Source organism: Somniosus microcephalus, chromosome 3, assembly GCF_052327205.1.
Source record: "Somniosus microcephalus isolate GS21.2 chromosome 3, FLI_Smic_1.0, whole genome shotgun sequence".
Taxonomy (NCBI): Eukaryota; Metazoa; Chordata; class Chondrichthyes; order Squaliformes; family Somniosidae; genus Somniosus; species Somniosus microcephalus.
The window spans coordinates 296,282,334-296,306,004 of NC_140989.1; the positions used below are offsets into that span (position 1 = coordinate 296,282,334).

General features: G+C 43.8%; 1 protein-coding gene across 4 annotated transcripts in view; it reads right to left on the bottom strand.

Moving 5' to 3' along the window:
* Positions 1-19,703: 19,703 nt before the first annotated feature.
* The window catches only part of efcab14 (EF-hand calcium binding domain 14), a 129,586-nt gene continuing 125,618 nt past the window's right edge, over positions 19,704-23,671 (bottom strand). For all 4 annotated transcript variants that reach the window (XM_085982789.1, XM_085982790.1, XM_085982786.1 and 1 more), the window contains one exon: positions 19,704-22,148. In XM_085982789.1, coding sequence (XP_085838915.1) covers positions 21,982-22,148 — 167 coding nt within the window. In that variant the 3' untranslated portion in view covers positions 19,704-21,981. The remainder of the gene's footprint in view (positions 22,149-23,671) is intronic.

Below are 23,671 nucleotides of genomic sequence, written 5' to 3' on the forward strand. Positions count from 1 at the left end.
AATTTTGGCCACCCATTTATAGAGTGGATATTAAAGCCACAGAGCATTTAATGTAGATTCACCAAGATGATGTCAAGGATGGGAAATCATAGTTATGAGTAGGGACTTGAGATACAAGAACTATTTCCACTGGAGCAGAGAATGCTAAGAGATTTAATGGAATTTTGAAAATTAATAATTTTGATGGAATGAATGGGGCAAGATAAAGATTAGCTGCATGTAAATTAAACTCTGACTGTTGCTATTGTTTTAAAGTAATTGTAATTACTAATTTAATAATAAATAGATTACAGGATAAGACTAATGCTTATGAAGCTGCATCTCCAACCAGTGACAAGTAGTCACCATTTAAAAATGATCACTAACAAAGAGAGAAAAGTTAGAAACATTTCTTTAAAAGCTTGGAATGCTTTGTCACAGGGAGTGGTTCAGGCACAGACCATGGCATCTTTTAAAGAAACATTGAGTATTTTAAGCAGAGAAAGATATAATGCATTGGAGAGAAAGCAGGGTGGTGGGATTAGTTTTGGATTGTTCTAGCGAAGACATCAATAACCAAAATACCTCTTTCTGTGTTGTAACCTTCTAAAGGATTACATTCAGTTGTATTTCTTCATTAAGGTTTATCTCAGAAATCTCATCAACACAAAACAATGATAAACACAAAAGGAGTATTATTAAAGTTGAGGCAGGTTCTGAGTAAAAATCCCAAATTTTAAACCACTTTATTTAAGTAGAACCTATTGATAGCACAAAGTACTGTTGGATATATTTTGTGAAGAAAAGATGTAAATTAGTTTAACATTTTTGTAAACTTTACATATTTCATGGTCCTTACTAAAAAGGTTCATACTCAACAGTCTCCAACTACAGCTTATGGGGTAAATCCATGAATCCATGCAATGCACCCACAAAACCCAGGCTCACATTAATTGCTTGCTAGTTTGTCCTGCTTGAATTTCATGAATCTATAAAATTGGAAAAGGGTTTTCTTTGACACTGTTGCCTCATTGGTGGATAAATCCTAAAGCAACACCAAGGTTGGTTGGTATCTTGGGCAGCTCAAGATATATCCAAATTAATGGGAACATAGATATAAATTTATATATAAAACTGTACATCATCCAACTTACAGTCAGTAATGCCATGGGCGATCATCAAGAAAGATTAGATTTAGGGGAGCATTTGCTTGGGCATAGATGATTCCTATATAATGGGAATAACTTTTACTAGTGGCTGCAGGGCATTCTGGAGGGGGGAGGGTGAACAGCCAGTTGTCGTGGTGCATATAGGTACCAGCTTTATAGGTAAAAAATGGGATGAGGTCCTAAAAGCTGAATATAGGGAGTTAGGAGGTAAATGAAAAAATAGGACCTCAAAGGAAGTAATCTCAGGATTGCTACCAGTGCCACATGCTAGTCAGAGTAGAAATAGAAGGATATTTCAGGTGAATACATGGCTAGAAGAATGGTGCAAGGGGGAGGGATTCAAATTCCTGGGACATTGGAACCGGTTCTGGGGGAGGTGTGACCAGTACAAACTGGACAGTTTGCACCTGGGCAGGACCGGGACCAATGTCCTAGGGGGAGTGTTTGCGAGTGTTGTTGGGGAGGGTTTAAACTAAAATGGCAGGGGATTGGGAACCTTTGCAGGGAGACAGAGGAAAGGGAAGCAAGGATAGAAGCAAAAGACAGGAAGGAGAAAAGCAAAAGTGGAAGTCAGAGAAATCAAGGGTGTAAATCAAACATGGCCGCAGTAAACAATAATTCTAAAAGGTCTAAGAGCTTTAAAAAAACAAGCCTGAAGGCTTTGTGTCTTAATGCGAGGAGCATTCGGAATAAGGTGGATGAATTAGCTGCGCAAATAACTGTAAACGGATATGATATCATTGGGATTACGGAGATATGGCTCCAGGGTGACCAAGGCTGGGAATTCAACATCCAGGGGTATTCAATATTCAGGAAGGACAGGCAAAAAGGAAAAGGTGGCGGGGTAGCATTGCTGGTTAAAGAGATTAACACAATAGTAAGGAAGGATATTAGCTCTGATGATGTGGAATCTGTATGGGTAGAACTGAGAAATACCAAGGGGCAGAAAACGTTAGTGGGAGTTTTATACAGACCCCCAAACAGTAATGCTGAGGTTGGGGATGGCATTAAATGGGAAATTAGAGATGCGTGCAATAAGGGCACAGCAGTTATCATGGGTGACTTTAATCTACATATAGATTGGTCTAACCCAATTAGTAACAATACAGTGGAAGAGGAATTCCTAGAGTGTATACGGGATGGTTTCCTGGACCAATATGTCAAGGAACCAACTAGAAATCAGGCCATCTTAGACTGGGTATTATGTAGTTAGAAAGGATTAATTAGCAATCTTATTGTGCGAGGCCTCTTGGGGAGGAGCGATCATAATATGATAGAATTCTTCATTAAGATGGAGAGTGAAGTAGTTGATTCAGAGACTTGGGTACTGAATTTAAATAAAGGAAACTATGATGGTATGAGGCGCGAGTTGGCTACGATGGATTGGGGAATGTCACTCAAAGGGTTGACGGTGAATAGGCGATGGCAAACATTTAAAGATCGCATGGATAAACTACAGAATTTGTTCAGCCATGTTTGGCATAAAAATAAAACAAAAAAGGTGACTCAACATTGGCTAACAAGGGAAATTAGGGATAGCATAAGATCCAAAGAGAGGGCATATAAATTGGCCAGAAAAAGCAGCAAACTTGAGGATTGGGAGCAGTTTAGGATTCAGCAAAGGAGGACAAAGGGATTAATTAAGAGGGGGAAAATAGAGTATGAGAGTAAGCTTGCAGGGAACATAAAAACTGACTGTAAAAGCTTCTATAGATATGTGAAGAGGAAAAGATTGGTGAAGTCAAGCGTAGGTCCCTTGCAGTCAGAATCAGGGGAATTTATAATGGGGAACAAAGAAATGGAGACCAATTAAATACATAGTTTGGTTCTGTCTTCACAAAGGAGGACACAAATAAACTCCCAGAGATGTCGGGGAACATAGGGTCTAATGAGAGGGAGGAACTGAAAGAAATCAGTATTTGTAGGGAAATGGTGTTAGGGAAATTGACAGGATTGAAGGCCGATAAATCCCCAGGGCCTGATAATCTACATCCTAGGGTACTTAAGGAAGTGGCCCTAGAAATAGTAGATGCATTGTTGGTCATCTTCCCAAATTCTATAGACTCCAGAACAGTTCCCATGGATTAGAGGGTAGCTAATGTAACACCACTATTTTAAAAAGGTGGTAGAGAAAAAACAGGGAATTATAGACCGGTAAGCCTGACATCGGTAGTGGGGAAAATGCTAGAGTCCATTATAAAAGATGTAATAGCAGAGCACTTGGAAAACAGTGACAGGATCGGACAAAGTCAACATGGATTTACAAAAGGTAAATCATGCTTGACTAATCTACTGGAATTTTTTGAGGATGTAACTGGTAGAATAGATAAGGGAGAACCAGTGGATGTGGTGTATTTGGACTTTCAGAAGGCTTTTGATAAGGTCCTGCATAAAAGAGTAGCGTGCAAAGTTAAACCACATGGGATTGGGGGTAAGGAACGGACTTAGATAGAAAACTGGTTGGCAGACAGGAAGCAAAGAGTTGGAATAAACAGATCTTTTTCCAAGTGGAAGGCAGTGACTAGTGGGGTAACGCAGTGATCGGTGCTAGGACCCCAGTTATTCACAATATATATTAATGATCTAGACAAGGGAACTAGATGTAATATCTCCAAGTTTGCAGACGACACAAAGCTGGGTGGGCGTGTGTGCTGTGAGGATGTAGAGGAACTCCAGTACGATTTGGGCAGGTTGGGCGATTGGGCAGATGCAGTCTAATGTGGATAAATGCGAGGTTACCCACTTTGGTGGCAAAAACAGGAAGGCAGATTATTATCTGAACGGCAATAGATTGGGAGAAGGGGAAGTGCAACAAAACCTGGGTGTCCTTGTGCACGAGTCGCTGAAGGCAAGCATGCAGGTGCAGCAGGCGGTTAAGGCGGTAAATGGTATGCTGGCCTTCATAGTGAGAGGATTCGAGTACAGGAGCAAGGATGTCTTGCTGCAGTTGTACAGGGCCTTGGTGAGGCCACACCTTGAGTATTGTGTGCAGTTTTGTTCACCTTATCTGAGGAAGGATGTTCTTGCCATGGAGGGAGTGCAGCAAAGATTCACCAGACTGATACATGGGATGGCAGGAATGACGTATGAAGAGAGATTGGGTCAATTAGGCTTATATTCGCTAGAGTTTAGAAGAATGAGAGGGAATCTCATTGAAACTTATAAAATTCTAATAGGACTAGACAGACTAGATGCAGGAAGGCTGTTCCCGATGGCAGGGGAGTCCAGAACCAAGGGTTACAGTCTAAGGGGTAAGCCATTTAGGACTGAGATGAGGAGGAATATCTTCACCCAGAGTGGTGAACCTGTGGAATTCTCTACCACAGAAGACAGTTGAGGCCAATTCATTAAATATATTCAAGAAGGAGTTAGATATATTTCTTAAGGCTAAGGGGATCAAGGGATATGGGGAGAAAGCAGGGACAGGGTACTTAATTTGGATGATCAGCCATGATCGCATTGAATGGTCGAGCAGGCTCGAGGGGCTGAATGGCCTACTCCTGCTCCTGTCTTCTATGTTTCTATAGGAATGGAGTTAGATTGGAGATGCAGTTTTATAGCCATTAGTCTCATCATGACTATCTATTTATTACTAAATTAGCAATTGCAATTACTTTAGAACAATAGGTCAGTTTAATTTAAATGCAGCTAATCTTTATCTAACCTCACTATGATCTTTTTTTTTTAAAGTGAATAATGTGGGTTTTCACAAACAGATTGTTGTGTATTTTGAATGTGTATTATGTTAGATCCGTGTGTTAATGGAGACACGGAATGCAGGAGTTGATTTAACAAGTGTTTACTGAACAAAGTCTGGAGGTGAACTAACTACACAAGATGCTACACAGGCTTATATTCCCAAGTGGTCACTACTGGTACTACAGTATACAGGGGCTTCAAAAACATAGTTCCTCTTAAAGGTACATACACTACAATTCCTCCCCTTTTGGATAAATAGTACATAACATTTTAAGTAATCATTAAATAACATTTTTACAAGAACAATAATATACACATTTGCTGAAGTTAATCAATTACAAATTCAGTCTCTCTGGAGGCTTCCTGACTCGGTCCGGATAACGCCTCGGTGGTGTAGTAGGTTCTTTTGGCAAGGTCGATTCGGCTTCAATGCCAGTGTCAGGTTCATCTGGTTCCAGTATCACCGGATCGGAGGTAGATACTATGGGTATCTCTGCTTCATCACTAGGCGTATAGAGTTGTGGTGTAGGTTGTCCTTTTTCGGATGACTCTATGATCTGGTCAGCATGGCGCCTTATTATGCTTTCTCCAATGTCCACGGTATACATCAGCGGTCCTAGTCATGTGCAAATAGTTCCAGGCTGCCATTTCTCGGTACGGTAGTCCCAGGCCAAAACTGGTTGGCCTATCTGGAAGGTTCTAGTTGGCCTTTCATTCATGCTTTGAAATTGCCGGTTCTCTACGTCCCTTCTGATGTTTGGCTTGGCCAAATCCAGCCGGCATCTTAGGCTTCTATTGAAAAACATCATGGCGGGGGTTTGGTTTGTAACCACATGTGTTGCATTCCTGTACGCAAAGAAGAAGTTATCTACCTTATGTTGTAGATTTATGTCTTCATTACCCATGGCCCTTATGGCCTTCTTGAAGGTCGGGACAAATCTTTCAGCCAATCCATTGGTGGCGGGATGGTTTTGGGGCGGACGTGTAGTGCTTAACCCCATTGTTTTTTAAGAACTTCCTGAATTCTTTGGATACAAATTGCGGTCCATTATCAGAACAGATCTGTTCAGGCAGCCCATTCCTGGCGAAGATGGTCCTTAATACTGTGATGGTTTTTTCCGTGGTTGTAGTGTATGTGCCTTTAAGAGCCCCAGGTGTGCTGTAATGCCGGTAATGGCCACTCGGGCTATATAAGCCTGTATATTGTGTATATCCGTTAGAACACCCCCCAGACTTTGCTTAGTAAACACCTATGAACCAACTCCTGTCTTCAGTGTCTTTATCAACACACGGACACTACAGTGGCGACAAAGTGGAAACGGACTTACCTGCAATTCGACAGCACCTCAAGGACATCGATTCCTCGGGCGTCCAGAAGACTCAAGAAAGTGAGAGAAGCTGTGGTTTCACCAGCTGGCCAAGCTGGTGGCAGGTACTGCGCTAATCCTTCCTGGGCGTCAGGCTGGGGCTCCAGCGGCTGGCTCTACAGCTGAGACAGGCAGCGAAATCGGAGGCAAGCAATAACGGACTGGGAGGGAGCACTCGGGAGACGGCCGGCACGGCAAGCAGGTCAGCGTTCAGACCTGGAGAGAAAGTCCGGCGGGAACGAGCCTCCAACTGTAAACAAATAAAATAAAAAAATAAAAAACAAAGAACGGAAACCGCGGGAAACAGCGTTGTCATCGGCAGCAGCGGCGGGAAAGCGCGGGAAGCGCCATATCTTTGCTGCTGAAAAGAAAGAAAAGCGCGGGAAGCGCCATATCTTTTCTGAAATGCCTAAGTCTGGCAATATTGATGCTTTTGATAGCGAAATAGAGGATTGGACCACATACGTGGAAAGAGTAGAGGTATATTGCACTGCAAATGGAATAGAAGATGAAAAAAAAGCTTCAGTACTGCTGAACCTAATGGGCGCAAAGGCATACGGGCTGTTACAAAATTTAATCACTCCAGCCAAACCAAAGGACAAGAATTTTAAAGAAATTGTTGATGCCCTGCAGGAGCACTTAAACCCAACACCGCTGCTGATAGCGGAACGATTCAAATTCTTCAAGAGAAATCAACACAAGAATGAAAGTAACGCTGATTACCTAACTGAATTAAGAAAGCTATCAAGGTACTGCCAAATCGGGGCAGGACTAGCAGATTATCTTCGAGACAAATTCGTTTGCGGTCTCTTAAGTGAAGGAACACAAAAAAGGCTGCTTTCTGAAAAAGATTTAACATTGGACAAAGCTTTCAGTATGGCTGTATCATACGAAGCAGCAGCAAGAGGAGCTGCAGAGATACAACAAAAGACACAGGACTTCGGCACCCATGAAATGACACAAGGTTTCGAAAGATGTTATCGCTGCGGCAGATCCACCCATAACCAGAAGGACTGCTGGTTCAAGGACAAAGCATGCAGGCAATGTGGAAAGATTGGACACATTGCACGGGTATGCCGATCTGGACAAAATAAATCCACAGACAGAAAAAAAAATCAATAAAGGAAAGTACAGGAAGGTACAAATGATGACGGACAGTAGCTCCGAAGACCAGAAGAGCGATAGCGACTCCGAAAACAAGAGACTAAGCTGTCTCAAATTACATAATGTACTTGCCAAAGATGATTACCAAACCATTTGGGTTACCCTCACGATAGCAGGGTCCCCTGTTAAAATGGAGCTAGATACAGGATCAGCTCTAACCATAATAAATCGACGGGATTACGAGAGGCTATTTTCGCATATACCTCTAAAAGACACATCCATTATCTTAAAAACATATACGGGGCAGAAAGTATACCCCAAAGGAAAAATAAGGGTGCCTGTTGTATACAACGGCAAAGAAATACAAAAGTTGTATTTATACATTTTACAAGATGGTGGTCCACCGTTGTTGGGACGTGAATGGATCAGAAAGATACGTTTAGACTGGCACTCCATTCAGGCACTGACGGTGACCAGTAAGAAAATAAACAATGATGACATCATACCTGAACGATTAAAAGACATCTTGGCCAACACCAAAGAAGTGTTTCAAGAGAAACTAGGAACCTTGAAAGGCATCACCGCCTCAATAAAAGTGGAAGATGCAGCAATTCTCAAATTTTTTAAGGCAAGACCGGTGCCATATGCAATTCGTCCAGCAGTCGAGGCAGAGCTGGAGAATTTGGAAAAGGCAGGCGTATTATCCAAAATAGATTGGAGCGAGTGGGCAACATCCATTGTTCCAGTCATGAAAAAAGCATTGACTAATGATAAATCTGAAGAACAGAGAAAAATTCGCATCTGTGGAGACTTCAAGGTGACTGTAAACCCGGTCCTTCACACAGTACAGTATCCTCTTCCGAGGATAGAAGATATTTTCGCCTCACTATCCGGAGGGAAACGTTTCACCAAAATTGACTTAGCACAGGCATATCTACAGATGGAGGTTGAGGAGGCCTCTAAAAAGTATCTCACGATAAACACACACAAAGGCCTGTACCAGTACAATCGACTGGTTTTTGGAGTAGCATCAGCTCCGGCTATCTGGCAAAGAGCTATGGAGCAAGTCCTGCAAGGGATTCCGGGGACTCAATGCTACCTAGACGACATCCTTGTAACAGGAGAAAACGACAACGAGCACCATGCCAATTTGGAGCAGGTGCTCACTAGGCTGAAAGAACGGGGCCTACGAGCAAATCGCCCCAAGTGCGAATTTTTCCAAAATCAAATATCATATTGTGGCCACATAATTAATAAGGAAGGTTTGCATAAGTCACCTGAAAAAATTGAAGCGGTCATAAAAGCCCCAGCACCTGAAAATGTTTCACAATTAAGGTCGTTCCTGGGATTAATAAATTACTATCATAAATTTTTACCGAACTTATCAACTCTTCTACACCCTCTTAATGAACTTCTACAAACAGGAGTGATTTGGAAATGGAACGAAGACTGTAAACGTGCCTTCCATAAATGCAAAGACTTAATCACATCCGAAGAAGTTTTGGCTCATTACAACCCATCACTGCCAATCAGACTGGCGTGCGATGCATCCCCTTACGGCATAGGAGCAGTATTATCCCATAAATTCCCTGATGGCTCAGAACGGCCGATAGCTTTTGCGTCACGCTCATTAAACTCAGCTGAGCGTAACTATGCCCAAATCGACAGGGAAGCACTCAGCCTGGTATGGGGAGTGAAGAAATTCAACCATTACCTACACGGACAAAAATTTACCTTGTTGACTGACCATCAACCCCTCATCTCCATATTCAACCCTAAAAAGGGTGTTCCCATTATGACAGCGCAAAGGCTACAGAGGTGGTCCCTTTTTCTAGGGGCACACCAATACAACATAGAATACAAAGGATCAAAACAGCATGGGAATGCTGACGGTTTATCGCGCCTACCGTTGCCAATGGTAGAAGAGGCACCTACAGTAGACCCAGTAGAGATGTTCCACTCTACCATAGTGGAATGTCTACCAGTAACAAATTCTGCCATTGAAAGGAAGACGAGAAATGACCCGACTCTCTCGCGGGTCTACGATTTAACAGTGAAGGGATGGCCAGCACATGGCGAACCACTGTTGCCAGCATTCTCGCAAAGAAGAGAACAGCTGTCAGTGTGCCGAGGAACCTTGATGTGTGGATCCAGAGTGGTGATTCCACCCAAACTCCAGGATAAAGTGCTAAAGGAGCTTCACGAGGGGCATCTGGGTGGAGTGAAAATGAAGAACCTAGCTAGGGCGTTTGTATGGTGGCCAGGTATCGATGGAGACATCGAAGAAATGACCAAGAGCTGCCTAGGATGCCAGAAGGTCCAAAACGCTCCACCACAAGCCCCTCTACATCCATGGGAGTGGCCCTCATCTCCCTGGCAAAGGGTGCACATCGACTTTGCTGGTCCATTTATGGACTCAATGTTCTTAATCGCGGTTGATGCACACTCCAAGTGGCCGGAGGTAATAAAGATGTCTTCCACCACCACGGAAAAAAACCACCACAATATTAAGGACCATGTTTGCCAGGAATGGGCTGCCGGAACAGATATGTTCTGATAATGGACCGCAATTTGTGTCCGAAGAATTCAGAAAGTGCTTAAAAAACAATGGGGTTAAGCACTACACGTCCGCCCCATACCAGCCCGCCACCAATGGATTGGCTGAAAGGTTTGTCCAGACCTTCAAGAAGGCCACAAAGGCCATGGGTAATGAAGACATAAAACTTCAGCACAAGCTGGATAACTTCTTATTCGCATACAGGAATGCAACACATATGGTTACCAACCAAACTCCCGCCATGGTGTTCTTCAATAGAAACCTAAGATGCCGGCTGGATTTGGTCAAGCCCAACATCAGAAGGGACGTGGAGAACCGGCAGTTTCAAGGCATGAATGAAAGGCCAACTAGAACCTTCCAGATAGGTCAACAAGTTTTGGCCCGGGACTACCGTACCGAGAAATGGCAGCCTGGAACTATCTGCAAACGACTAGGACCACTGATGTATACCGTGGACATCGGAGAAAGCATAATAAGGCGCCATGCTGACCAAATCATAAAGTCATTCGAAAAGGGACAACCTACACCACAACTCTATATGTCTAACGATGAAGTAGAGATACCCATATCTACCTCCGATCCGGTGATACTGGAACCTGATGAACCCGACACTGGCATTCAAGCCGAATCAGCCTTGCCAAAAGAACCTACTACCCCACCAGAAACTACTACACCCGCGAGGCGTTATCCGGACCGAGTCAGGGAGCCTCCTGAGAGACTGACTTATAATTAATTAACTACAGCAATGTGTATATTATTTTTCTTATAACATGTAATTAATAATTACTTAAAATATGATGTACTGGTTTGCTAAAAGGGGAGAAATTGTAATGTATGTGCCTTTAAGAGCCCCAGGTGTGCTGTAATGCCGGTAATGGCCACTCGGGCTATATAAGCCTGTATATTGTGTATATCCGTTAGAACCCCCCCCAGACTTTGCTTAGTAAACACCTATGAACCAACTCCTGTCTTCAGTGTCTTTATCAACACACGGACACTACAGTGGTGGTGGAGGACATCTTTATTACCTCCGGCCACTTGGAGTGTGCATCCACCGCGATTAAGAGCATTGAGTCCATAAATGGACCAGCAAAGTCGATATGTACCCTTTGCCATGGAGATGAGGGCCACTCCCATGGATGTAGAGGGGCTTGTGGTGGGGCGTTTTGGACCTTCTGGCATCCTAGACAGCTCTTGGTCATTTCTTCGATGTCTCCATCGATACCTGGCCACCACACAAACGCTCTGGCTAAGTTCTTCATTTTCACTCCACCCAGATGCCCCTCGTGAAGCTCCTTTAGCACTCTATCCTTGAGTTTGGGTGGAATCACCACTCTGGATCCACACATCAAGGTTCCTCAGCACACTGACAGCTGTTCTCTTCTTTGCGAGAATGCTGGCAACAGTGGTTCGCCATGTGCTGGCCATCCCTTCACCGTTAAATCGTAGACTCGTGAGAGAGTCGGGTCATTTCGCGTTTCCTTTTCAATGGTAGAATTTGTCACCGGTAGACATTCCACTATGGTCGAGTGGAACATCTCCACTGGGTCCACTGTAGGCGCCTCTTCCACCGTTGGCAACGGTAGGCGCGATAACCCGTCAGCATTCCCATGCTGTTTTGTTCCTTTGTATTCTATGTCATATTGGTGTGCCCCTAGGAAAAGGGACCACCTCTGTAGCCTTTGCGCTGTCATAATGGGAACGCCCTTTTTAGGGTTGAATATGGAGACGAGGGGTTGATGGTCAGTCAACAAGGTAAATTTTTGTCCGTGTAGGTAATGGTTGAATTTCTTCACCCCCCACACCAGGCTGAGTGCCTCCCTGTCGATCTGGGCATAGTTATGCTCAGCTGAGTTCAATGAGCGTGACGCAAAAGCTATCGGCCGCTCCGAGCCATCACGGAATCTATGCGATAATACCGCTCCCACGCCGTACAGGGATGGATCGCACGCCAGTCTGATTGGCAGTGATGGGTTGTAATGAGCCAACACTTCCCTGGACGTGATCAAGCCTTTTCATTTATGGAAGGCACGCTTACAGTCTTTGGTCCATTTCCAAACTACTCCCATTTGTAGCAGTGCGTTAAGAGGGTGCAGAACCGTTGACAAGTTTGGTAAAAATTTATGATAGTAATTTACTAATCCCAGGAACGACCTTAATTGTGAGACATTTTCAGGCGCTGGGGCCTTTACGACCGCTTCAATTTTTTCAGGTGACTTATGCATCCCTTCTTCGTTAATGACATGGCCACAATATGATATTTGTTTCTGGAAAAATTCGCACTTGGGGCGATTTGCTCGTAGGCCCCGTTCTCTCAGCCTCGTGAGCACCTGCTCCAAGTTGGCAAGATGCTCGTTGTCGTTTTCTCCTGTTACAAGGATGTCGTCTAGGTAGCATTGAGTCCCCGGAATTCTTTGCAGGACTTGCTCCATAGCTCTTTGCCAGATAGCCAGAGCTGATGCAACTCCGAAAACCAGTCGATTGTACTGGTACAGGCCTTTGTGTGTGTTTATCGTGAGATACTTTTTAGAGGCCTCCTCAACCTCCATCTGTAGATATGCCTGTGCTAAGTCAATTTTGGTGAAACGTTTCCCTCCGGATAGTGAGGCTAAAATATCTTCTATCCTCGGAAGAGGATACTGTACCGTGTGAAGAATCGGGTTTACAGTCACCTTGAAGTCTCCACAGATGCAAACTTTTCTCTGTTCTTCAGATTTATCACTATTCAACGTTTTCTTCATGACCGGGACGATGGGTGTTGCCCACTCGCTCCAATCTACCTTGGATAACACACCTGCTTTTTCCAAATTCTCCAGCTCTGCCTCGACGGCTGGATGAATTGCGTATGGCATCGGCCTTGCCTTAAAAAACTTGGGAATTGCTGCATCTTCCACTTTTATTGAGGCGGTGGCGCCTTTCAGGGTTCCTAGTTCCTGTTGAAACACTTCTTTGGCGTTAGCCAAGATTTCTTTTAATCGTTCAGGTATGACGTCATCATCGTTTTTTTTCCTTACTGGTCACCGTCAGTGCCTGAATGGAGTGCCAGTCTAAACGTATCTTTCTGATCCATTCACGTCCCAACAACGGTGGACCACCATCTTGCAGAACGTATAAATACAACTTCTGTATTTCGTTGCCGTTGTATACAACAGGCACCCTTATTTTCCCTCTGGGGTATACTTTCTGCCCCGTATATGTCTTCAAGATAATGGATGTGTCTTTCAAAGGTATATGCGGAAATAGCCGCTCGTGATCCCGTCGACTCATGACGGTCAGAGCTGATCCTGTATCTAGCTCCATTTTGACTGGGGACCCCGCTATCGTGAGGGTAACCCAAATGGTCTGGTAATCTTCTTTGGCAATTACATTATGTAATTTGAGACAGCTTAGTCTCTTGTTTCCGGAGTTGCTATCGCTCTTCTGGTCTTCGGAGCTACTGTCCGTCATCATTTGTACCTTTCTGTACTTTTCCTTATTGACCTTTTTACTGTCAGCGGATTTCTTTCCAGATCTGCATACACGTGCAATGTGTCCCATCTTTCCGCATTGCCTGCATGCTTTGTTCTTGAACCAGCAGTCCTTCTGGTCATGGGTGGATCTGCCGCAGCGATAACATCTCTCGAAACCCCATGTCATTTCATGGGTGCCGAAGTCCTTTGGCTTTTGCTGTATCTCTGCAGCTCCTCTTGCTGCTGCTTCGTATGATACAGCCACACTGAAAGCCTTGTCCAGTGTCAAATCTTTCTCAGAAAGTAGTCTTTTCTGTGTTCCTTCGCTTAGGAGACCGCAGACGAATTTGTCTCGTAGAGAATCTGCCAGTCCTGCCCCGAATTGGCAATGCTTTGACAGCTTTCGTAATTCGGTGAGGTAATCAGCGTTACTTTCATTCTTGTGCCGATTCCTCCTGAAGAATTTGAATCGTTCCACTATCAGCAGCGGTGTTGGGTTTAAGTGCTCCTGTAAGGTATCAACAATCTCCTTAAAATTCTTGTCCATCGGTTTGGCTGGAGTGATCAAGTTTCGTAACAGCCCGTATGTCCTTGCGCCCATCAGATTTAGAAGTACCGATGCCTTATCATCCGCTACTTCATTCGCCTTGCAATATACCTCCACTCTTTCCACATATGTGGTCCAATCTTCTATATCACTATCGAAAGTAGTAATATTGCCAGTCTTCGGCATCTTGAAAATCTAAAATGGCGCTTCCCGTGCTTTTCCTCCGTCCCCGATGGATCAAAATGGTGCCTCCCGTGCTTTTCTTTCTTCCCCGCTGAGTTAAGATGGCGCCTCCCGCGCTTTCCTGCCGCTGCCGCTGCTGCCAACGCTGTTCTCCGCGGTTCCCGTTGCGACCTGCAGCTTTTCGTGGTATTTCTATTTTTTTTTTATATATCGCTTCAATAGTTTCTCCGTTACTTGGAGAACCGTTCCTGTCGTGGAGCGGACCCTCTGGGACTTTCCCCTCCCTCTGCTCGGTCCGAACGCCGACCTGCTTTGCAGCACCGGCCGCGCCGAGTGCTCCACCCTCTCTCTCTCTTTGCTTCTGCTTCCCGACTCGCTGCCCGGCCCCGTTGCAGAGCCACCCAATCGAGCTCTAGCCCGCCGCAGCCCAGGAAGGATCAGTGCACTACCTGCCAATAGCCCGTTTAGCTGGTGAAACCACCGTTTTTTTTTCTTGCTTCTGGCTTCGACCTTCGTCTGAGGAATCGATCCCCTTGAGCTGCTGCCGAATTGCAGGTAAGTTCATTTCTAACTCGTCGCCACTGTTAGATCCGTGTGTTAATGGAGACACAGAATGCAGGAGTTGATTTAACAAGTGTTTACGGAACAAAGTCTGGAGGTGAACTAACTACACAAGACGCTACACAGGCTTATATTCCCGAGTGGTCACTACTGGTACTACAGTATACAGGGGCTTCAAAAACATAGTTCCTCTCAAAGGTACATACACTACATATTAGAATTGTCCCACATGGGATACCGTAGTGGTGATTTGCAATGCACTATGGTAAATGTAGTGCATTGAGTGAAGAAGCACATTGTAAATAAAATGGCCGTTAACTAAACTCTCCACCCCGGAGTCCTCCTTAATTGTTATATAGGTAAGGGTATAAAACCCCTTGAGACACAACAAAACTGGCGACGAGGACGACGGATTTGTGCATCACTTTGCACTGGAATCGGCGATGTTTAAAGTAAGAAGTTCCTGTCTTTTCTTAATGGCGCACCGGCAGTTTAGTGCTGATGCAATTGCCTCGTAAAGGTGGCGGTTCGTGTGTTACACAAATAAGGGGGAGAGTAACGATACAGTGAAATGAAGTGGAGGAAAAGGACTGTAAAAATAAAAAAAGTGGAGGAAAAGGACTGTAAAGAAAAAACAAAAAACAAAATGGCTATGCTAACCGGAGCGTTTGGACCATTTGATGAAACGGCGGAGCAATGGAGTGCTTATACAGAGCATTTTGGATTTTTCGTGACTGCAAATGGCATTAAAGATGACGTGAAAGTGGCGACGTTCCTCAGTGTGATCGGAGCAAAAACATTTGGCTTGTTACGGAGTTTGATGCACCCGGATAAGCCCGGCGCTAAGACATATGGTCAGATTGTGGAAGTTTTGGAAACACATTTCGCACCCAAGCCGCTGCTGATTGCCAAGAGGTTCAGGTTTCACAAACGAAACCAAGGGGAGGGGGAGTCCATAGCCGAATATGTTGCAGTGCTAAAGAAGCTAACTGAGCATTGAGAGTTTGGTGAAACTCTAAATGACACTGTCCGTGATAGGTTTGTGTGTGGATTAAGATGTGAAGCAACACAGAAGCGCTTGCTCACGACTGACAAACTGACGCTTAAATCAGCAGTGGAGCTCGCTGTGTCTATGGAGTTAGCAGCTAAAGATGCACAGCTGTTGGGGGCTGCAACAAGAGTGCACAGGGTAGCAGCTACACCGGATAAGCATGCAAGGAGCACCAGAGAGTGTTACAGATGTGGAAGGTCAGGTCATCAGCCATCTGACTGCTGGTGTAAAGACCTGACCTGTCGGAAATGTGAAAAGAAAGGACACATTGAACGTGTGTGTAAAGGGCAAAGCAAACAATCCTACACACACACAAAAACAAACAAGGAAACACATCCAGCTGGTGTTCTAAAAAGAAAAACCTACACATGGCGAAACAAGAACAGGAAGACAGTGACACAGACTCTGATGGGGAGCTGAATCTCCATGTGTTAATGGTGAATGGAGGCTCATCAGGCTATGGAGTCACTCCACTACTAGAGGGAATACCGGTCAAAATGGAGCTGGATACGGGGGCCGCTGTCTCCTTGATTTCAGAGAAGCTATTCAAAGAAAAACTGAACCACCTATCACTGACGCTGGCCAAGCTCATCTTAAAGACCTACACTGGGGAAACAGTCCCAATGCTGGGTAAGACGGAGGTCAAGGTGGAGCTTAATGGACAAACCGTGATGCTGCCAGTTTACGTGGTCAAGGGTGACTATCCATCCCTGATGGGCAGGCCATGGTTGGAGAAAATTCATCTGGTTTGGAAAAAAGTGAATGCGGTGTCAGTCGAAGAGGTGGGGCTAGCGGCAGTGTTGACAAAACATGCGGCGGTCTTTGACGGAGAATTGGGAAGTATGAAGGGGATTACGGTCAAACTCAAGGTGAAGCCTGACAGCCAGCCACAATTCCTGAAGGCCAGGAACATTCCCTACGCCTTCAGACCAAAGGTGGAGGCTGACCTGGAGCGTCTGGTCAAGATAGGGGTCCTGGTGCCGGTTTCGCACAGTGAGTGGGCCACGCCCGTGGTACCAGTGATGAAGAGTTGACAGCGCGGTTCGCTTATGTGGAGATTTCAAAGTAACAGTGAATCCTGTGCTCTCAGCTGAACAGTACCCCCTCCCCATCATTGAAGATCTTTTTGCGGGTCTAGCAGGTGGTCAGAAGTTTATCAAGATTGATCTATGCCAAGCCTACTTGCAGATGCATGTAGAAGAGGACTCACAGAAGTACCTCACCATCACCACCCACAAGGGCCTCTACAGGTACTGCCGCCTACCCTTTGGTAGAACGTCAGCACCAGCATTGTTTCAGCGGGCTATGGACCAAATCTTAAGCGGCATTCCAGGGGTACAATGTTATCTCGACGATATCCTTGTCACAGGAAAGGACGACAACGAGCATCTGCAAAACCTGACGAAGACACTGGGAAGACTTGAAGAATATGGCTTACGCGTTCGCAAGGACAAATTCGAATTTTTCAAGCCATCAGTGGAGTACCTAGGCCATGTCATCGACGCAGACGGCCTACACACAGCACCGTCGAAAGTGAAAGCCATTGCCGACGCTCCTGCACCTACAAATGTCGGCCAGCTGCGGTCATTCTTAGGTCTCCTGAACTATTACGGAAAGTTTATTCCACAGCTGGCATCACTGTTGAAGCCTTTACATGAGTTGCTGTGTCAGGGCAAGGCCTGGGCGTGGACGAAGGAGTGCGAAGCTGCATTCAAGAAAGCCAAAGCAGCTTTGACTGACCCCAGAGTGTTGACGCACTTTGACCCGTCGTTGCAGATTCAGCTGGCCTGTGACGCGTCGCCTTATGGCGTCGGCGCGGTCGTGTCCCACATCTTTCCCTCAGGCGAAGAGAAGCCGATTGCATTCGCGTCAAGGTCCCTGAGCAAGGCGGAGGCGAAATACCCGCAGATCGAAAAAGAGGCTTTGGGCATCATCTTTGGAATCAAAAAGTTCCATCACTACTTGTTCGGAAGGAAATTCACCTTGCTGACAGATCATCGTCCTCGGACATCGATCTTTGGTCCACACACAGGAATACCCTCCCTGGCAGCGTGCAGAATGCCGCGCTGGGCGCTGATGTTAAGCGCTCACAAATACAACATCAAATACCGGAGGTCAGCAGCACATGGCAATGCGGACAGATTGTCAAGACTTCCGCTGCCTGTGCCCTTTGAAGGCTGTGAGCAGAAGATTTTTGACTTTGACATGGTGAGCAATGCCCCTGTCACGGCCCGGCAGGTCAAGAAAGAGACCAGAGTGGACCCTACGCTATCCAAGGTGCTGGATTGGGTGATGCGAGGAGACGATCACGGGTGTCAGACGCACCAACTGAGCTCCTACCTTACTTGTCAAGAGGGAAGGCGTTGTCTGTCACGTCAGGATGCCTCCTTTGGGGCATGCGAGTGATCATACCACCAAAGCTGCGGAAACATGTCCTCAACGAGCTGCACTCAGGACATTGTGGTATTGTCCGGATGAAGGAGCTGGCACGAAGCTACTTCTGGTGGCCTGGTCTGGATCATGAAATTGAAGTTGAAGTGAAATCATGCCCATCATGCGAGACAACCAGGGATACGCCAAGAGCAGCGCCACTGCATTCATGGGAATGGCCGGCGACACCGTGGCAACGGATCCATCTGGACTTCGCGGGACCAGTGGAAGGAGCGATGTTCCTGGTCGCGGTGGACTCCCATTCCAAATGGCTGGAGGTTGCAGTAATGTCCACTACCACTACGGAGAAAACCATCAAGACTCAGAGATGTTCGGGCGATTTGGTCTGCCGGAGCAGATCGTAACCGACAATGGAACACAGTTCACATCCCAGGAGATGGAGGAGTTCCTCAAGAGCAATGGAATCCAGCACACGTTCTCCACGCCTTATCACTCTAAAGCAGCGCCTGAACGCTTTCTTGCTGAAATACCGAAACACGCCTCATGCTACGACTGGAGCATCTCCTGCTTACCTACTCATGGGAAGGCAGCTACGGACACGCCTTGACCTGCTGAGGTCAATGTCCACAGAAGCAGTGGTGCACGCCAATCAGCAGGATCAAGTCAGCAGACGAGCTCAGAGGTCCAAACAACGACACTTTGTGGTGGGGGGCAAAGTCCTCGCGCGTAACTACACCACCCCGGAGCGGTGGGTCCCGGCTACAGTCATTCAAAAGACGGGCCCCGTTTCATACCGAGTCCGCACTGGAGACGACCGAACATGGAGACAGCATGTAGACCAGTTACTGCCAAGACAGTCGCCACAGGTAACCCAAGAAACAGAGGATCAAAGACCTGCTAGGGGCTCCAGCAGGGACTGGTCATCCGACCCTGAGACGGTGGCACCATCCACTCTTGTGCCATCGAGGGAGGAAGCCACGCCTGCAGGGTCATGGGAGAGCCAGCCAGAGCCTGCTCCTGAGACTAGGCATTACCCCCAAAGAGAAAGGCAGCCTCCAGAGCACCTTAGTTACAGTTAGTGCTAACCTGTGTGCATGGGGCAGAATAATCCCCAGGGTTAGCGGAATGTAGAGGCAGTCTACCCTCTCTCCCAAAGTTATAGTCATTTTCAGTTATTCTGTTTTGTGGACATTCTATTTTAAGGGGGAGGAAATATGTTGTGTATTTTGAATGTGTATTAGAATCGTCCCACATGGGATACCGTAGTGGTGATTTGCAATGCACTATGGAAAATGTAGTGCATTGAGTGAAGCACATTGTAAATAAAATGGCCGTTAACTAAACTCTCCACCCCGGCGTCCTTAATTGTTATATAGGTAAGGGTATAAAACCCCTCGAGACACAACACAGATAATGCAGTATGCAAGAAGAGTTTGCATAATCTGCTGATGTGCAAATTATTTGGTCCCGCAGAGCTCAATGGGCCAATGCGATTAGAAATGATACTGTAATGACATTAGTTTGTGTACTTCCAGAAGCTATCACTGATCACAAATATTCCATTAATATTGATCTCACATTTTTTCTATTAATATTCTACCAATACCTATGGGAAATTTACTACACACAGTAAAGTTAAACCAAAGTTGGAATATGGTCTTTTTATTGTTTGATAAATTATAAATATTTTGATCATTACATGATATGAAACATGCAAAACACAAATCATCAAAACAATGGCTGTTACTTTAATACAATGTAGCTAACCCTTTTATTACAGGAATAACTTCTCAAAATACATTTTAGTGCATTGTATACAACACAAAAAATGCAAAATTTAAAATTACTTTATTTATAAGAATTACTTAAGACATTTATGATCTATCATTTACATGACAGTACCAAAATGTCCCTGTTGCAAAGCACTTCCTTTATTTAGGACAATTGCCCAGTGTTCAGCTTTAGGTATTATCACCAGCAAAAAAAATCATCCAACAACCAACAGTGCAAACAACCTGAATTATTTTTCCTCCTGTACCTGGTTCACAAAATTAGATCAACCTTTCTGCAAATATCGCTGTAAAACTGAATGAAACTCATCACTATGAAATACAAAAATACCAGAAAGGCTGATCTCTTATTGCTAGTATAATTAAAGAGGCTATTATTGGACCAGATCTATGGAATTGAAGTAAATTGTTAAAATTATGCAGAACAAAAATATTTATCCATAAAATACTATGATTCAATAGAGCTGGCATCAGAAAGGACCAATATGAGAATATGATCAGGAAATCTAACATTTGGTATTGACTTAAAACTTTCTTCCACACCTGCCAAATAGATTTTTGCACTTGTGGCATACACTGAATTTGAGCAAATCATTCAGAATATTATCATATTGTAATGGCATCTAAAGTCAATACCAGACAGACTCTCAATCCTAGCCCAAGGTTTTATTCCCCCTTTATTGTCAAGCAAGTGTTAGAGACATGGGTTGTTGATTTTAATGCTTAAGATTTAAACATTAGAAATATCTTGCCAGCCATCTACATTTATATTTACATTACAATATCACAAATTATTCAAGTCAAAGCAAGCTTCAATTTTAAATAAGGTTGCATGTTTTAAGAACTGATCTTAATGGTGAAACTATAGTACTGTAAACCACTAAACTTACAGGTTAGTTTTACACTTAACCTATGACATTGTTTTCTGCAGCTGTTCATAAGATCAAACTGCAAAACAAACCCCTTTTCTGACCGAAATAAAGTGACTGAGTGATAGACCTAAAAGAAACTTACCATAAGAAATAGGAGCAGGAGTAGGCCATTCGGCCCCTCGAACCTGCTCCGTAAATAAACAAAGGAATAGTTTACATGAAACTATAAAACACAAATGAATGTAAAGAACATACATGCTTGTTAGAGGAAAAAAGCCAGCAAACAGCAATTATTCTTAAGACGTTTTTATATTGGTTTCGAGCAGGGCAGGGTTCTCAAACTTCCCAGATTCATAAAGGATAGCCTTTTAAAAAAAAAAATATAAAGTGGGTCTTCCTCGTAGCCAGCATTAGTAAATCCAACAAGTTTACTTTGAGGTTGCAGTCAGCAGCTTACGATCCATACATTGGGAGCCACAAACATTAGTATAGCACAGAACCAATATGAAAGCAGTTCTATTTACCTGCACAAAAGTGGTTGTATTTACTGTATTATACATACAGTACACCAGTTGTTGATCATTGAAAATTTTCAGAGCTGGCAATGACCTGCAACAGTTCAGGAAAGGTCAATCCCCAAGATAAAACCTAAAGTAGTCACAGATTGCTCCCGTAATCGACTTCAAATCGGTGAGATATTTATATGTGCACCCCTCAAGGGTGACAAAAATGGTTATGAAATCTCCATTGAAAATAATGGAAATTTCTGGGGGTAAACGCAACTACTGTATACATAGACTTTTGAGTTCAAAGTGGCAATCTCTCTTTCTTATCCCTCCCTTCAGCACCAGTGGAAGGCTCAAAGCACAAGTATTAATTTACTTTAGTCTCCACCAAAATCAAAGGAAATTTGTATTGTACAACGTAAGCTTAAGAACCTACAATGAGTTTGATTATTAATAAAGTTTAACAAACCAGTTCACGGTCTTGAGAGTGAAATTTAAAACCAACAAAAACATTTTTTTAATATCCTGAATGATTCACTCCTTACTCAGGTAAGATATTGCAGCCTGATTCATAAAAACAATGTCTGGGGAATGCCCAAAGCTAACACATTAGGAATATTTATTCTATAAGTACATAAGCAAATTTTGCACAATAGTGAAATACTGTTTAAAAGGTGCAATTGTAGCAATTAGAAGTCAGTACATCAGTTTAATAAAGCTCTACCAGTCCAGGTAGACACTGTATTGCATAACCCCCTATAGACCAAATGCATCAATGAGTTCTGTTTGAGAGAATCTTCCATCTTCATTAGAATCAAACTGTTGAAGTTCTTCTGGAGTAGGGGTTTGGGTGCCAAATAAATTGTAAAGATCTTGATAAGAGAGTTGGCCATCAATAGATTTAAGATACAGATTCTGCAGAGCTGCAACAACAAAAACATACTTAGTCAAACTTTCTATGACATATACCAATTTCAGAAGAGACAATTTAAAGCACTTAAAACAGGAAAAAACATTGTCCTTCCACCTCAAGAACCAACCAATACGGGATGAAAGTTATCCTTTATGCAGCAGATTAAGAGTACAAAAAATTAGTCTGGATTATCCCAACTCAGTTTTGAATGGTCACAAGACCATTCCAGAAATAGGGCTGTGCACTGGGAAGCTGCATGGTTTCAGGTAGTCCCCTTGTGCAAACATGAGGGTCTTATCCTTTGTTCTTGCTAATCTGCACCCAACTTCACTGGACCTAGATAAGTGGGGTGTGTCTTTGCAGGTAAGGAGTGTGCATACCAGCTGAACAGAACCTCATGTGGATTTCTCAGTAGCTTCATCTAGAGACTCTTGAGCATGGTGATGAGTTTCCACCTGTATCAGGTACAAAGCTGACTAAAAAGAAAAGCACGTGATTTTAATTTAAGTATACGGTTCTTCAGGCTAAACATCTTTAAGATTCCTGTAACATTTTAAATGAACATTAATCAATTTATTAATCTGAACAGGTCAGTTCACCACCGCACTACTAGCCAGTATAAATTACATGGTTTAAAGACCTATCACCACAAATATGAAAAGGCTTAATACACCAGCATAATTTACTTGTTGAATGATGATGGGAATAGAAATATGTTATATAGTTGGGAATAATAGGAAAAGGTTGATCAGTCAAATGATGACAAAGGAACAAAGGAGTAGAATCAATTAAGGCAGACGTTTCATGATCTGATGCTAATTATCTTATGATTTCACCTCCAGTTATACATATTGAACAAGATTTGCACATTAAACCATTGGTGATGTAAGTAGGTCTGAAACATTCAAGTGCATGTTTTTAAAAACAATATTTGCAAGATAGTTTTAATGCTTAATGTGAATTAAAATTTTAACCATGACTTTTATGAATCTTGAAGAAACCTGAATCTTGAAGGGAGTGGATTTTTTTTTTTGCTCAGTACCAAATACTGAATTTACATAATTCTGTGCATCATCCCAAAGGACAATGACAAAGATATTTACGGATGAGGAAGGCCATTCAACTCAATTTATCCATCCAGACACGAGAATTCCCCTCGTTTCAGCTTCTAATTCTTTCTTAAATGATTTCAAGGTTTTTGTCTCTATTAAATCTGGAAGGCCTGCCAGGTGTTGATCGCTACGTTAACTATTTCCTGATTTCAGTCCTAAATTTACCTTTTGCTATTTTGTGTCCCCTTATCCTACTCTTGCAATTTGATGTAAATTAATATTTTAGATTTATCCTTTCCATTTCCTTAACTATCTTGGTGTCAGCTGTGGCTCAATTGGTAACACTCTCACCTCCGAGTCAGAAGGTGGTGTGTTCAAGTCCAACTCCAGAGACTACAGCAGATAATCTAGGCTGACACTTCAGGGCAGTACTGAGAGAGGGCTGCACTGTCGAAAGTGCCATCTTTTGGATGAGACGCTA